Source organism: Salmo trutta, chromosome 22, assembly GCF_901001165.1.
Source record: "Salmo trutta chromosome 22, fSalTru1.1, whole genome shotgun sequence".
In the NCBI taxonomy this organism is placed as follows: domain Eukaryota; kingdom Metazoa; phylum Chordata; class Actinopteri; order Salmoniformes; family Salmonidae; genus Salmo; species Salmo trutta.
The window spans coordinates 16027780-16044236 of NC_042978.1; the positions used below are offsets into that span (position 1 = coordinate 16027780).

General features: G+C 44.5%; 1 protein-coding gene across 7 annotated transcripts in view; it reads left to right on the forward strand.

Moving 5' to 3' along the window:
- Window positions 1-16457, forward strand: part of LOC115158208 (transcriptional repressor p66-alpha) — a 32704-nt gene that overhangs the window by 12894 nt on the left and 3353 nt on the right. For 2 of the 7 annotated variants that reach the window (XM_029706872.1, XM_029706873.1), the window contains exons 2-10: window positions 9904-10216; window positions 12916-13045; window positions 13221-13352; window positions 13472-13546; window positions 14054-14188; window positions 14780-14980; window positions 15126-15393; window positions 15567-15973; window positions 16121-16346. In XM_029706872.1, coding sequence (XP_029562732.1) covers window positions 9912-10216; window positions 12916-13045; window positions 13221-13352; window positions 13472-13546; window positions 14054-14188; window positions 14780-14980; window positions 15126-15393; window positions 15567-15973; window positions 16121-16346 — 1879 coding nt within the window. In that variant the 5' untranslated portion in view covers window positions 9904-9911. The remainder of the gene's footprint in view (window positions 1-9903; window positions 10217-12915; window positions 13046-13220; window positions 13353-13471; window positions 13547-14053; window positions 14189-14779; window positions 14981-15125; window positions 15394-15566; window positions 15974-16120; window positions 16347-16457) is intronic. The other 5 variants (XM_029706875.1, XM_029706876.1, XM_029706874.1 and 2 more) reach the window with 5 other exon arrangements.

Here is a 16457-nt window from a genome sequence, read left to right on the forward strand (position 1 = left end):
GACGTCATTCTTAACCTAAAACACGATCTGTAGTGCTTAAATGAATAATTAAACAAATGTATTGTGCGTTATTCATATCTAGGACGATATGCCGATTTTAAAATGTGTATCACAGGGAACAGATGGACACTAATTGCATAGGAAGGAGATTTAATAGCTTTGTGTGCAGCCCATTTATTGGGCAATATTATGTTGTCTCCCTCTCACTGGACCCAATAGGGCACGTTTTAAAAGCGTCAGTGTGCTGTTAATGTTCTAGCTCGCTAAATCCAATCCCTAGGGAAGGTAATTTACATATCAGATAGAAGAGGTTAGCTAGCAGCCTGAGGAAATGGAGCATTTTGATTGATCCTATACCCCTGAAGGACTTCATATGAAAATAGAATGTGCTCACAGGAGAGTCATACCAGGTTCTCCATATTGTTCTAGCCAACTGTGTTATCGATCCATTGTTTATAGCTGAAAATGGAATGGGCCTAAACTAATTCAATCTGATTCAAAAGGGATAAATGACCATGCTTTCTGTTTTTCTAAAACAATAAATGTATTACTATATAACTGGCCAAGAAACACGAGGGCAAAGTCACACTTTAGTAGCCTTGTCAATTCGACCAACTTCTACATGTGGCCTTTGGATTAAAAACCAAATAGTTTGTGTGACCACCCGCCAAAGTGGCTGGTGAAATACATTCAAATCAAATTGTATTAGTCACATGCGCCGAATACAACAGACCTTGCAGTGAAATGTTTACTTACAAGCCCCTAACCGACAGTGCCGTTTAAAAAAAATACGAATAAGAGATAAAAGTAACAAGTAATTAAAGAGGAGCAGTAAAAAATAACAATATATACAGGGGTGTTCCGGTACAGAGTCAATGTGCGGGGGCACCGATTAGTTGAGGTAGTATGTACATGTAGGTAGAGTTTAATTACAGTGACTATGCATAGATGACAACAGAGAGGGGGGGGTAGGGGGGGGTGTGGCAGCGGCGGCAATGTGAATAGTCTCGGTAGCCATTTGACTAGATGTTCAGGAGACTTATGGCTTGGGGGTAGAAGCTGTTTAGAAGCCTCTTGGACCTAGACTTGGCGCTCCAGTACCGCTTGCCGTGTGGTAGCAGAGAGAACCGTGTATGACTAGGTGGCTGGAGTCTTTGACAATTTTCAGGGCCTTCCTCTGACACCGCCTGGTATATACCCTCTGTAGTGCCTTGCGGTTGGAGGCCGAGCATTTAGAGGGTGTAATTTTCCAACCCTGTTGATAATGGGTAGAGTGCAATGTATGAGCACACGTCATTTAGAAACCTGAGGTGATGGTTTGCCTTTAGAATGTGTAGATAACGTTGTACAATACAAAGCCAGTTATCGAGACCAATTAAAGCATTTGTTTTCTGATACTTACTATGTTACCATTACCTTTGCAAACTGATAACACTTTATATCGTGTGATGTGCTGAGAGCATTTTGTATTATTCTGTACATAAATCTGAGACACTCCATTTAGTATGATATGGTAAGTATTAATTTATGGATGTCCATCACCCATTTCATATTTGTTTTAAGAATTACAATTTATTATGTTACAAATTTGCATTATGTACAGTATGTTACGAATTTTCTTACCCTATGATATATTACAAATTGTAGCTAGGTGGCTAACGTTAGCTAGCTCACTAACATTAGCTAGTCTAGGGGTTAGGTGAAGGGTTAGGGGAAGGGTTAGCTAACATGCAAAGTAGTAAGTAGTTAAAGTTGCTAATTAGCTAAAATGCTGAAGTTATCCGTGATGAGATTCCAACTTGCAAACTTGGGTTGCTAGAAGTTTGCGTTATACGCCGACCCATCCACCCTGACCAACCACCTTCTTTTTTGCCTTAAGTAACCATCTTCCTTATGTAACCATACGAAACGTAACCTAGCATACTAAATGGAGTGTCTCGAATTTACATATAGAATAATACAAAATGCTCTGAGACCAGGTTGTCTCACTCCACCCGCACTTTAGGCAAACAAACTTTTGAGATGTCACACATGGTGTTTTGCTTGCTTGAAATGCATAGCCTACTTCAGTCGGACCTGTTGATTCCTTTAACATTACAGGTGTTGATCGACAGATTGGGGTTATTTGTGACATGAAATTGTCTTCCAAATTCCACTGTATTTTACTGACTCACACTGGAGTTGCCAGATAATGCCTAATGACACTCATTGATTCTAGATCCATACTTGGCCCTCTGCCCACAGCAAGAATGATCTCCACTCTATTTCAAACTAAACATGTTTTTCAGTGTTTTTTGTACTGGCCATTTTCAAGTAATGAAAGAAATCCTGAACTCGTATTTTCCTATCTTTTCATGATGAAATGCTTTTGTTTTCTTGAATGGAGGTCACTGGCTGAAAGCAAGGCTCAATTCTCACAGCCCAGTCTCCTGATTGACACCCTATAGTGAGAGGCAGAAAGAAATGTCATCAATCTGTCCTTGTATGGGCTCTAAGCGCTCTCTTCATTCCACTCCTTCCTGGTACCTTCCTGCCATCACCTGCTTCCAAAGCGCTCTCTCAGCCCCGTGTCAGTGCAGATGACTGGTTGAAGTACTGTTGCCATGTTATTCCCCAATCAATCCCTCTCGTGTTACTTTCTATGGCAGTGAATGGATAAACTCTCACTTTCCTACTTGGCCTTTTAGTATATACGTTTTAGCTGTACTCTACTGCTTATTGCTCTGTCTGATTTATTTTCATGTCATCCCAGAGGTTGTCTAATGCAACATCCTGATTTTTCTCACATAATCCAGGTTTCCATTCAACCGTTTTTATGCAGATAAATTCCATGTCAAGACAGGCCTAATGGAAACAGCAAATTTGGCGTTCCTAATGTCGTCAAAACAAAATACGCTAGAGGTGGGATAAATATGCTAAGGTGGGATATTTTTATCTGTAAAATTAACTATGCTAGAAATTGCTGTGGAAACGCCTTTATTTGCTAATATTGATATAATAACCATCTTGAAGTAAACTTGGAATCGCGTGATATGTTGTGTGGTCCTCCCACTATGACTCTGGAAAGCATGCAGTTTATTAGGCTACAGATAAAATAAATGATAGTGCACGGTGATGAGCTTGATGCTCCTATCCAATAAACATTGAGTCTTATTCTGGTGACATGGTGATTGATGCTTGGCTGACGTTTGACAAATAAAAGTCATCTCGCTCTTTTGTCCATAATAATCTCATCATGTAGGTAGCCTACCTGCACTGTATCTGCAAGCTGTTGGCTAGAGTGCACGTGCCAAGACCAGAGTGGGAACATTTTGCTATATAACGCAGACATTTTTGTGACAACCATCAGAGTTGAAAATGCGATGGGAATGCATTTGAACTTTAATTCAGTAAATGGGAACTTAACGGCAAGTTATTTTTATGTGCACTACGTTATCACGCACAGCCTTTAGTCAATTTGATGGAAAAACATCAGTGATGGGAAAATGCACATATTGTTTAATGCAGATTTTTGAATATTTGCATGAAAATCTGGCGCCAATTGGATGGAAACCTAGCTATAGATAGACATTGCTTGGTGAATAGCAAATGCACTTCAACAGGGTGGTAGGTAGGCGAAGTGTGACGTGACATTTGAGGACGGGTACATAAGTCTCTCAAATGTTGCGTCTTCATGATGCCGTCCATCTACTATGAGACGAGTCATGCATGCCTGAGCTACACACAAGAATAGCTCCCTTAGAGATGACTCTACTGGATGTCATCAGCAGGGAGGGATTTGCAGAGGCCTTCTGGCTCCTATGATTCACATGTAGACCTACGTCAAGAGCAGGTAATACTACACTGCTGTGCCACTCAGGCCCTGTGGCCATTTTGGGCCCTGCTGGCCCTGGCTGCATTCAGGGAGGACGTTCAGCGACCACCAGTTCCCTCCAGTGTCACTAAGTGTGTTTGTGAATGTGTGAGCTCAGGGCATGATAGTACAGAGCTGTGTGCTCTGTGGTTCATGCATGCTCCACCCCCTTCAGATAGATGCCCTTTGTGCTCATGGATGGGTAGAAACAGGGCACATCTGTCCTTGTTATGTCGCAGTGCTCAGTCCCTCTTAGCGCAACAGTGTTTCCACCCCACCATTTTATAGGCAGGGTCCCTCTTGCCTCCACCTCTCGTGCCCTCCACCCCCATCTCTGTTGGTTCTGTTATCGTTGCTTGAGCTTCCTAAATCTGGCCTCCGTTTGTTTTAGTTGAAAATGCCCTGCCTTCCTGGAAAATAGGCAGATTTTAGTGAAACACTGAGCAGATGTGGGGGATATTATGAATCACTATAGCTCTGTGGCAATGCAAGGGCTGAGTGGGCGAAAAATGCTGAGCTGACCAGTTTCAGCAGCCTGGCCAACTGGTTCCTCTTAGGGCTGGGCGATATGGCCTAAAAATAATCTATTTATTTTAGATTTTTTTCAAACTTATGGCGATTCACAATATATATCAATGTATTATATTGTTTCTAAATAAGCTTTGTTGTACAATTTACAGGTAAAATACGCTACATTTCAAACAGTCAGCAATAATCTAATGAAATCAGGACCTGTGAAATTATACATCGGCTAAATGGTAAAGTAGTTTAATCTGCTTTTTCTTTGTAATAATCACTGGTCTGGCTTTCAAGTCTATGAAAATACCCTTGTTAGAAATGTTGCCAGAACCATGCATCTCGTAGCAGGCATTAGCTGTAGAAAATGAACACAGCTAGGTCTCATAAACGATCTGTCATGCATAATTCCACGTGCTAGTGAGTAGCCAGATAATCTTTCATATTTAAAGTCTAGCCAACGTGGATCTATTTGCTAGTTAACACAGTAGAACAGTTGAATTGTTATGTACACACCCTTCTGTCCATCCAACTGTTTGAACAGCATGCTAGCCTGTCCACTTTGTTCAGATAGGCCACTTGATTTCAATATCTTATTTCTCAGAATGAGAACGAGTTGCCAATTCCTTATATAATAGTTTTTATGATCATTGCCCATAAAACACAGACTAGACAGCTAGTATAGGTCTGTGGCTAAACTGCTGCATTCATTTTCCAGAATCAATGTTCATTGATAGTCTGTTTTTAGGGGTCTGCTCTTCACGTAGTTTGAGGAGTTGAGACATAAAGACTATAGTTAGAAAGGTTCAGTTGTCCTCCATTACAGTGAAATTATGTATCAATGTGTTTCGGTGTCCATGTTCGAGGTCGACCGATTTAATCGGAATGGCTGATTTTAATTAGGGACGATTTCAAGTTTTCATAACAATCGGTAATTGCCATTTTTGGACACCGATTATGGCCGATTACATTGCACTCCACAAGGAGACTGTGTGGCAGGCTGACTACCTGTTACACGAGTGCAGCAAGGAGCCAAGGTAAGATGCTAGCTAGCATTAAACTTATCTTATAAAAAAACAATCAATCTTAACATAATCACTAGTTAACTACACATGGTTGATATTACTAGTTTATCTAGCTTGTCCTGTGTTGCATATAATTGATGCGGTGCCTGTTAGTTTATCATCGAATCACAGCCTACTTCGCCAAACAGGTGATGATTTAACAAGCACATTCGTGAAAAAAGCACTCATTTCGCCAATGTTTACCTAACCATAAACATCAATGCCTTTCTTAAAATCAATACAAAAGTATATATTTTTAAACCTGCATATTTAGTTAATATTGCCTGCTAACATGAATTTCTTATAACTAGGGAAATTGTGTCACTTCTCTTGCATTCTGTGCAATTAGAGTCAGGGTATATGTAGCAGTTTGGGCTGCCTGGCTCGTTGCGAACTGTGTGAAGACCATTTCTTCCTAACAAAGACCGTAATTAATTTGCCAGAATTGTACATAATTATGACATAACATTGAAGGTTGTGCAATGTAACAGCAATATTTAGACTTAGGGATGCCACCCGTTAGATAGAATACGGAACGGTTTCGTATTTCACTGAAAGAATAAATGTTTTGTTTTCGAAATTATAGTTTCCGGATTTTACCATATTAATGACCTAACATGCTGAACAGACAGGACACGTCATGTACGCGAGCGTTGCAAAATACATTTAGAAATCCATGTTATTCAATTATTGCACCCACACTGCTCGCATGTGCCAACGATCGTCTGCGTTGCCAAGGGCTAAAATAGAAGTCATTCCTATTTCTGACGCAGATCGCGCTGCAAGTCCTGTCTCTCCCATCTCCTCATTGGTTTATAGAAGCAGGTACCCACGTGCCATCTCCTCATTGGTTATACCCACGTAGGTGATTGAAAGACGAACTGTTGTGCCGGTTGTCGTGGTAATACTATGAAAGTATAGGGTGCCAATCACCATATAAGTTCAAAGATGAAAAAACCTGGAAGGAGGAGAGATGACTAGAAACGATTCGGTTGACCGTTTTATGTGTGGATTAATTGTCAGAGTAGAGGACCTTGTGCATTTCAGGTAAAATAACAACTCAATGTTTATATCCCAGGACAAATTAGCTAGCAACAGCGAGCTAGCTAAATAGGACAAATTAGCTAGCAAGTGCAAGCTAACTAGCTAAATTGCCACAAATGTTTAATGCTTTTCGACCTGTCCCCAAATTGTCATTGGTTTAGAGTTTGTTTTGATATTTTAACCTGCGTGTTGTGATTGCTTTTGGTGTAGGGGGACAAAATACATTTATGCACGATAGCGCACGATGACGCACGGGCGCAGCCGGTTTGGGTTCCGTGTAAGGCTCGTATTTCTGTGTGTTATTATATTATAATTAAGTCTATGATTTGATAGAGCAGTCTGACTGAGCGGTGGTAGGCAGCAGCAGGCTCGTAAGCATTCATTCAAACAGCACTTTCCTGCTTCAAGCATTGTGCTGTTTATGACTTCAAGCCTATCAACTCCCGAGATTAGGCTGGCAATACTATAGTGTATATACGAACATCCAATAGTCAAAGGTATATGAAATACAAATGGTATACAGAGAAATACTCCTATAACTACAACCTAAAACTTCTTACCTGGGAATATTGAAGACTCATGTTAAAAGGAACCACCAGCTTTCATATGTTCCCATGTTCTGAGCAAGGAATTTAAACGTTAGCTTTTTTAAATGGCAAATATTGCACTTTTGCTTTCTTCTCCAACACTTTGTTTTTGCATTATTTAAACCAAATTGAACATGTTTCATTATTCATTTGAGACTACATTTATTTTATTGATGTATTATATTAAGTTAAAATAAGTGTTCATTCAGTATTGTTGTAATTGTCATTTTATTTATATATATATATATATATATATATATATATATATTATAGCCGATTTAATCGGTATCTGCTTTTTTTTGGGTCCTTCAATAATCGGTATCGGCGTTGAAAAATCATAATCGGTCGACCTCTAGTTCATATGAGCGATTTCTATTTGACCAAACCTCAAATGCAAATAGCGAGTTGAAACCACTTGTCAGAGAGAAAAGTGATCTTTCATCTTTGTTGTTCTGAGTAGCAGGGGAGGAGCTTGTGTGTGTGTGTGTGTGTGTGTGTGTGTGTGTGGGGGGGGGGGGGGGGGGGGCTTGGTGTGTGTGAATGGGAAGGTGCAGTCACAGCAGAAAGAGTGAAGGAGATGAGAACAATCAGAGCTACATTCTTGCGATACAGGCATTTGGAATATCTTGCTAAAACATTAATTAGATGTATTGCCCAGCTGTACTACTTCTCATGTTTTGGGGTGTTGGAGATACTCCTGCAGAATTTGAATCTTGTTTGAGGCTGTTTACGTAGTCTAAGCATCAGTGCTAGGAGTGGCTGGTATTGGTCTCCTGGGGTGAAATGTGTGTGTTCAGCTACCAATGACTCACTAAAATTGAACTGGGAATTGAACTGAGTCCCAACCAACATTGGAGAATTTCAGACTCAACTCACTTACAGGTCCAATAAACTGGCAATCAAGTATTGTTTTTTTGTCACAAGTGAGTTTGTTGTCAATGTGAACTGCATACACTTGACAAGCCCTAGATTAATTTATGGGCCTTGTGAGCGTCATCGATTTTAGTTTACAGTCATCAAAGCAATTTACTCGACGTGTTTATCCTTAACCTTGACTGGTGAATGTGTTTTTGTGCTTGTGTCAAGATGACATTACAACAGCCCTTTTGCAGAAAGTAGCCTGAGTGACTGAGGGTTTAGGCTGGCCTTGTACACACTCCAAGGTACGCAAGTGTGAAAATCAGTTCCTTGTTTGACAGGCCGACCCGAGGTGTGGTTCACCCATTGAGCTGTTTTGATGTGAGCCGTAGCAAAGATGTTTTCATGCGTATAAAGTTTGTAAAGCCCTGATTCTAATGTGCCAGCACATTTTATAGGGCACAGTTTATGACACTAATTGAACATGGCCAACGTTATGGTTTCCAGATGTGAAAGGGTAAACACGATTCAGAGCACTGGTGGATGTTTTATTCTTCAGCATATTGTGTCACCACCTGAATTAATTAATTAATTAATTAATTAATTAAATTAGATCATACTGAAGTCTAGGCTTTCGAATCTCTTAGTAGTCTCCTTTCGTTTCTCCGAATGAGTATATTGATTCAGTGTGTGTGTGTGTGTGTGTGTGTGTGTGTGTCATTGACAATCAATGTTTTAAGCAATTAGACCTAAATAAAGTTGACATGTTATGGACGTATCACTTCACTATTGATAGTGATTGGTTCAGTGTTATAGATTGATTGCCATTTTGCGTCCTTCAGTTGTCTCTGTAAATATTTCAGTGGTGTCTGTGATGCTGTCCGCCTCCTGTTGTCTGGCAGACATTTGTGTTTTGGAATGCAGGCGACAGCATCTCTGCCCCCCCAAATCTCCCAGTGGCAGGAGGCTGTGGCCTCTCGGGCTGCCAGTCGGTCTCTCTGGGTTAAAACCTGCTCCCTCCAGCCTCTTCTCAACCCTCAGACTGGTTTAAACCGGTTCTCATGGAAAGGCTTTGTGTCTCCCATGGAATCTTGGGAAGGGTAATGTGGAGCTCTGCACTGGTGATGTCACAGTGGATGAGAAAGACCTTGAGTCAGCCTTCTTTATCTGATGGTAGAACTGTGTACACTCAAGTAGCCTATACAGTGGCTGCCCCAATGATTGTTTACAACCTCTATAAGGGGAGAGATGAGGCAATTATATTTACTTAAGGGGAGACAGCAGACTAGAAGTGCTGGAGTCAGCAGGCTTGAAAGGAGATAAGAGTAGGCCTAATGGTCTTCCAAACCCCCCCTTCCCTGTACTTCAACTCTAGTCCAGGACACACACACACACTCTGTCAAGTACACACTGAACTCTGATTCTTGTTTCAGTTCATAACCTGTGCATCTGTGAGATGTTCATGTCTGTGTGAGTGTATGCTTTATCCATGGTGTAGTGCCATAGTTGTGGGTCAGGCTGATGTTCAAGCTGAGCGTGTCTCCCTCCAGCTCCATCCTCTGCTATTACTTTAATGATGGGGGATTTGGGTCAGCATCTGGGGAGCTGGCACTGAGGCAGGCCTGTGCTGCAGTCAGGTCAGTCAGACAGAGCCCCCCTCTCCAGCGCAGCTGGAGGAATTACTGACCGGCCCGCTACCACACGTCCACACTGATATGGTGCCCCAGTGAGCATTTAGGCCTAGATTCATGCAGTTTTCATTGGTCAAGTGCCTCACTGTTGAATTGGTCCAGTGTTTGTTTATTTTTCCCCAACAGTGGTGTTTGCATTGCATGACCACTCATTATTATCAGCCAGTGTTCAACTTCCATCTCATCTTGGGGTGGTCCGATGCTACTTAAGCCTGCCCGCTGCTGACACAGACCTGTGTGTTTGTTTATCCTTATCTTTAACCTCCCTATCTCTCGTTCTGTGTCCCCAGGTAGAGCGATGTCGGAGGAGGCGGTGCGTCAGACGCGCAGCCAGAAGCGGGCCCTGGAGAGGGACGTGGTGGCCCCTGGCAGCCCCGAGGGGGAGCTGGACATAAAGAAGGTGAAGCTGGAGAATTGTGAACAGCCACCTGCAGCAGACGGCCCTATAGCTCTAGTGGCTGTGGGGGGAGGAGATGTGGTGAAGACGGAGCAGGCAGCCAAGGTGGCCAGCATGAGCATCCTGAAGACCGACGAGGTCAAGGCTACCATCAAAGTGGAGGTGCAGACCGGGGACGGGCCTGTTGACATGAGCACGTCCAAGAGGTGAGAAGAACACTGATTACGCACACGGTCTAAGCCTACACTCTTTCTGGCTGTACATTTGAACAAGGCCTAACTGGACTGTGGTACCCTCAGATGCTGTCTATTTTTGTTAATAATAATATTACCATCACTCTCTGGATTTAGTTTTAGAACATTGCTCTAAAATGTTATTTTTCCCATCTGGCCTTTGGTGCATGTTTACAATATGATGGGTTGTCTCCGAGTCTGCACATGGTGCATTTTGGTGACTAGGGAATGTAGTGCTTTGTTATGACTGGAAAGGGACATTTTCTTGGAAAGCAAGTTTGCCTTCAAAATACCGTTTAAAAGTGGAACATTGTAAATCCAAAAAGACAAATATGGGGTGATGTTGATAATGTCCTGAATTGATTATCCAGCTGTTAAGTTTTTGGTTCATTTTTCAAAGTTGTATGTCTCTACTGAGGCAGTATGCGGGAGAGGCCATGTCCAGATCTTCAGATATGGTTGGGTTAAAATGAGTTATGAGGGTATGCATGGATGGTCATGTGCTGTTGTTGATGGTGGGGGGGTTGGTTGTTTATGGAAAAAAGTTGTACTCTTTGACAAGTTGAAGCCTAGGCTGTTACAGTGTGTGTGTTGCAACGACTGTGTGTAGGTGTGTTTGAACTGCTGTCTGCGTTAGCTAGCGAGTGGGCTTCTCACACAGGAAGTGCATGTCTGTGCTCCCTCTGTTCCGGGTGGCCTGCCCCCATTTTGAGAAGTCTGAGGCTCTGGTTGACGGGCTCCATTTTCTCCAGCACCTGAACTCTGCCTCACTTCACACAAAATGAAGGCTATGTGTCACAAACTGGTTCCAGCCGGTCGTTGCCATGGTTTCCACTTTGGAAGGAGCTGTTGGGGAAAGGAGGGGCCGTTGTTGAGTGGGTGTGTCACATGACCAAATGCCTGATGTCATGATGTGATCTCTTCACTTGGTAGTCATTAATATACACTGGAGGTGAGAGCAGTAGTACGCAAGGAAGATAGCCGCCAAGGAAGGGCTTTGCAGTTATGTATCGTAGAAGTTCACCCTCATGTCACCTTTGCCCTTTTCTTCACCCTAAGCCTGTGCTGCTACTGTTTCCATGTTTTTAGAACTTTTAGTGTTTGCAGATCAAGATCAAAATCTAGCATTTTGATCAAACTGTTTCAGAAACTGGATGCTGAGTAATAGAATATGCATTGCTTTCCAATGTCATTGAATTAGAAAGATATAAAAACACTTATTTTGGCCGGATAAACCTTTTTATAGGCTAAAGCAATCGGTTGATGACATTCGTCTATGTCCAGTTTCATTACTAGTGGTTTGTACTTGTAGGAATACCTACCTCCCATGAGGTTACTCTTTCAGAGGAAGTGTGAGTCAACACTGCTGAGTATTCCAGAGAAGTAAAGTTAGTAGCTTGTAGAAACGAAAGCCGTGGCCACTGGATCTTATGTAACCATGTACTTGGCTGTTGTTTATGCTTGTCTAATCAGCTTTCAGGGTGGAGATGATCACCTCGTCAGTATGTGTGTGTGTGTGTGTGTGTGTGTGTGTGTGTGTGTGCCTGGGCTAGGAGTTTTTCCTGGTTAGGTCGTGTGTGTGTGTGGTCCTATCCATTGGTTTACTTTTTGCCATACTTAGTCCATTGCTTTACAAGCCCTCTGTATCATCAGCTGTGGATTGTGACTGTAAACCATAGCTACTGTATCTCTCTCGGCCTGCCCTCTAAACAACGAGGCCTCAGCCCTGTTACCACCGCAGGGCCCTGGGATGTTTTGCACCAGCCAGGATGACTGTCCTTGTTGATATGCCTGTGTCCTACCCTCTGCATCGTAGCCCAAGACACAGTCAGTCAGTCAGTCAGGGTGTATACAATAGGCTGTCCTAGCCATGTTCCCCTCCCCCACCCCTCTCACTCCCCTCCAGTGTCTCCTGCGGGCCTCTGCTCTGCAACTCTGGTGTCAGCAGCTGGGAGGGGTGGGGCCGCAGACATAGCTACTGTCCGTACAAAGCGTCACCTATCCACCTCCCAGCCTCACTCCCCCACTGGGTACGAGCAGGACGCCTGCTGTGTAAGGGCCAGCAAGCGATCTCCTCCATCGGCCTTTCACTCCCCCTCTCCGTCACAGGCTCCACGCTGTATACTGCTGCTCCTCTTTGTCCTCCTCAAGCTGGAGGAAACAACAGCTAGCTACAGCCACAGAGGGAGCTATGAGGCCAGATCTAATCACACAGCCGGCCTAAGCCTGCAACTTGTAGCTCGGGCCTAGAAGCTCACGTATTTTGGCTCCGTTTTGAATGCATTTTCTCCTCTTATATTCCAGTTGTAAGAAGTTGGAGTCTGCTTGTTATTCAGACAGGGCTCTGAACAGAGCTCCCACTCCACCATGACGGCTCTATTTATCTCAGATCAACTTGGGTGTCCCACCACTGCTGCTCACTCATAGACCACTGAAATGTTAGAATTTACCGCCCTCTACTGGACACATCTTGCTACTGTATCTTTTTGCATACACGCCCAAGTGGCTCTCATTTGCTAGGTGATTAGTGTTGTATGATCACACTCAAATGAATTTCCAAATTGTGTGAGGAGAGGGATTGTCACTCAAGGGGGGTTTTGCTCTCCATATTTACATTTTGCCTAGTAGAGTTTAGTTTGTAAAGTAAATTGTTTGTTTCTCTATTCTCCCAGTGATTTAAAGAAAGAGAGGCAGCCCCTGTCACCAAACAATGACGTCATAGTGCTGTCAGACAACGAGCCGTCCAGCCCCGTCATGAACGGCCTGAACCACTTCAGGAAGACAGACACTGACCTGCTCATGGTATGACCCGACACACACACACACACACACACACACACACACACACACACACACACACACACACACAGTGACTCCTCTCCTTTGTACTATTCACAATGTTTCTTTATCTACCATGGATGCAAATAAATTCTAATGTAGTTGTGTGTATGACCCCCTGCTGTCTTCCCTTGTGTAGAAGAGCAGGCCAGATGAGAGGGAGTGCATCATCAAACAGTTGATGGAGGAGCTGAGACTACAGGAGGCCAAGCTGGTGCTGCTGAAGAAACTACGACAGAGCCAGACACAGAAGGAGAGCACTGTACAGAAGGTATCTAAACAAATGCGCACACACACACACACACACACACACACACACACACACACACACACACACTGTTTGCGCTAAATCCCTAGATTGCTGAATAGTCTGGTCTCTCTCTCTTCCAGCCAACCTCTGGCTCTGTAGCCACTCCTCCACCTCTGGTCAGAGGCAGCATGACATCAGGCAAAGGAGTGCTACAGGTACAGGCAGCTACTGCTCACCACCACTACACAATGCAATCATACGGATGTGCATTGCTGCTGTTGTGTGCAACACATTCACGCTCCTTATAATAGTATACCAGTGCATCCATTCAGCCACTAAGCACATTCAAGCTCTCTGTACTAGCTTGTTGTCAGTGTGTCATCTGTTCAACCATGCTGTGCTGTCTGAGGTAATCACATGCAGTTAGCGGTGACACACTACAGCTGATGTGAAATGGCTCTGTTTAACATTTACTTTATGTGACTTGACAGATCGATTGTAAATATGACATGACAGGGACTGGCCACTTGCCAGCAAATGTCAACACTGATCATGTGATATCAGCACGTGATGCTTTCATGGGCAAATCTCGTTGCCATTAAATTATGATTTAGCCAAAGGTCTGAGTTACACGTGTGGATCTTGAGTTGGGAATCGTCCCTCATCGTATGGGTTCATCATGTGGTTGTGTTGCGTGTAAACCCTGTTGTTTTTGTGTCCAGGTGTCATCAGTCCGTAGCTCAGGCACAGTGATCCCTCCTCCATTGGTCCGGGGTGGGCAGCATGTCCCGTCCAAGCAGAACTCCCAGGCCACCATGCCACCCCTGGTCAGAGGGGCGCAGGTAACTTATACTCTGGTACTTAACTTTTTTAAACATACTTTTGTTGTTGTCTGTTGAGTATGCCCCTTTGCACAAGTACCAATGTGAGTTATTAATAAGGCAGGTAGCCTAGTGGTTAGAGCGTTGGGCCAGTAACCGAAAGGTTGCTAGATTGAATCCCCCGAGCTGACAAGGTAAAAATCTGTCGTTCTGCCACTGAACAAAGCAGTTAACCCACTGTTCCCCGGTAGGCCGTCATTGTAAATAAGTATTTGTTCTTAACTGACTTGTCTAGTTAAAGGTTAAATACATTTAAAAAATGGAAGAAATACGAATTCTAACGTTCTCTGTATGATCAGTGTATATTTTCATACATTTCTATGCTGCTTTCTAAACAAATTCCTTGGATGTGAACTCTGCAACCAATAGACCAAATGCATAACACACACGCTTGTCAGTCTTTTCCAGTAAATTCATTTTACAATGATATTTTGCATATCTTCTCTCAATCTCTCTCTCCATGCCCTCTCCTGCCTCTGTCCCGCTCCCTGTGTGTGTGACTCCCTTCTCCCTTATGTCCATGCTGTACCCTATCTTCCTGTGTGTGTGTGTGTGTGACGTTGTCAGCCCATCGCGGTATCTCCCCAGCAGATCGCGTCCCTGCGGCAGCAGCAGCAGCAGCACTCTGGGTCGGGCCCACCTCCCCTGCTGCTGGCCCCCAGAGCCTCGGTCCCCAACGTCCAGGTGCAGGGCCAGAGGATCATCCAGCAGGGCCTCATCAGGGTAGCCAACGTCCCAAACACCAACGTCCTGGTCAACATACCACAGGTCAGACCACTATCACCCAGGACAGTCAGAAACACAGGTCACTAAACGTACTGGCCAGCATCTTACATTAAGACCCCTTCGACTTCCAACAGCATTACTTCTCCATCGCTTTTCATCTTGACTAATATGTGTCTCTGTTCCACAGGGCTCTCAGAAGGGCTCCTCCGTGACGTCCCAGGCCGGGATGGGCAGCAGTGTGTCCACGGTCCAGGCCAATGAGTCCCCGGCTGCTCGCCAGGCAGCTGCCAAGCTGGCTCTGCGTAAGCAGCTGGAGAAGACCCTGCTGGATATCCCTCCTCCCAAACCTCCCGCCCCTGAATTCAACTTCCTGCCGTCAGCAGCCAACAACGAGTTCATCTACCTGGTGGGCCTGGAGGAGGTGGTGCAGAACCTGCTGGACACACTGGGACGGGGTGAGTTTATACTTTCATTCAGAAATATTGATTCCTTGCATCAGCAGTTTTATATGCTTTTTATGGTAGTAGTAGTAGCTAATCTCTTTTCATTCTACCTCCCTTGCTCTATTTGAAAGCTGCTGGCATAAGGTACGTAATACTGGCATATCACTTTTCTGTGTTTCTCTCAGGCAAGCAGCAGGGTCAGTCTGTTGCCCCAGAGACCCCCGTCCCCAAGGAGCCACACACCTGCGCCCAGTGCAAGACTGACTTCACGTCGCGCTGGCGCTCGGAGAAGAGCGGCCCCGTCCTGTGCGACCACTGCATGTCGTCCAACCTGAAGAAGGCCCTGAAGGCAGAGCACACCAACCGGCTGAAGGCGGCCTTCGTCAAGGCCCTGCAGCAGGAGCAGGAGATAGAGCAGCGCATCCTCCATCAGGCCGCCTCCCCCGTCTCCAAAACACCCTCTTCCTCTGGGATGAAGAGCGAGCACCAGCAGCACGTGCTGGTGTCACAGCAGTACAAGCAGGCCAGAGCCCAACTTCAGCAGCAGCATAGAGGCACGCCTGTGGCCCGCCACCACTCCTCCATCAAGCAGGTCAGCACTGGGACGCAACACTACACACAACTAACTTGTACGAAAAGGAAAGTTTGTCTGTACATTTTGATACCTTAAAACGGTGGCATCCTTTTTAATTATATTAACACATTTGTTAATTACTAAACTTAATGTTTTCTCCCTCAGAGCCCTGGTCAACTGTCCCGTAGTGTGCAGCAGGCGGTGGGGTCTCGCAGTGTCAGTCACTCGTTCCCCACATCCTCTCAGCAGCTTCAGAACGCTGTGACGGCGGCCGCGCTGGCCAGCAGGCCAGGTAAGCATGCCATGCGCCCGGCGCAGGGGACAAAGGGCAGCAGCAGTAACCCCTCGGCCAACCCCAACGCCTGGAGGAAGCAGACCACCGGGAACTCAGGTAGATGAACCTCTACAGGACAGAGACAAGACCCTGTCCTCACCTGCACACGTGCTTCTCTTTCTCTTCTCTCCCTCCCTTGCGACCTAAAATACATTCTAGTGTCACAAA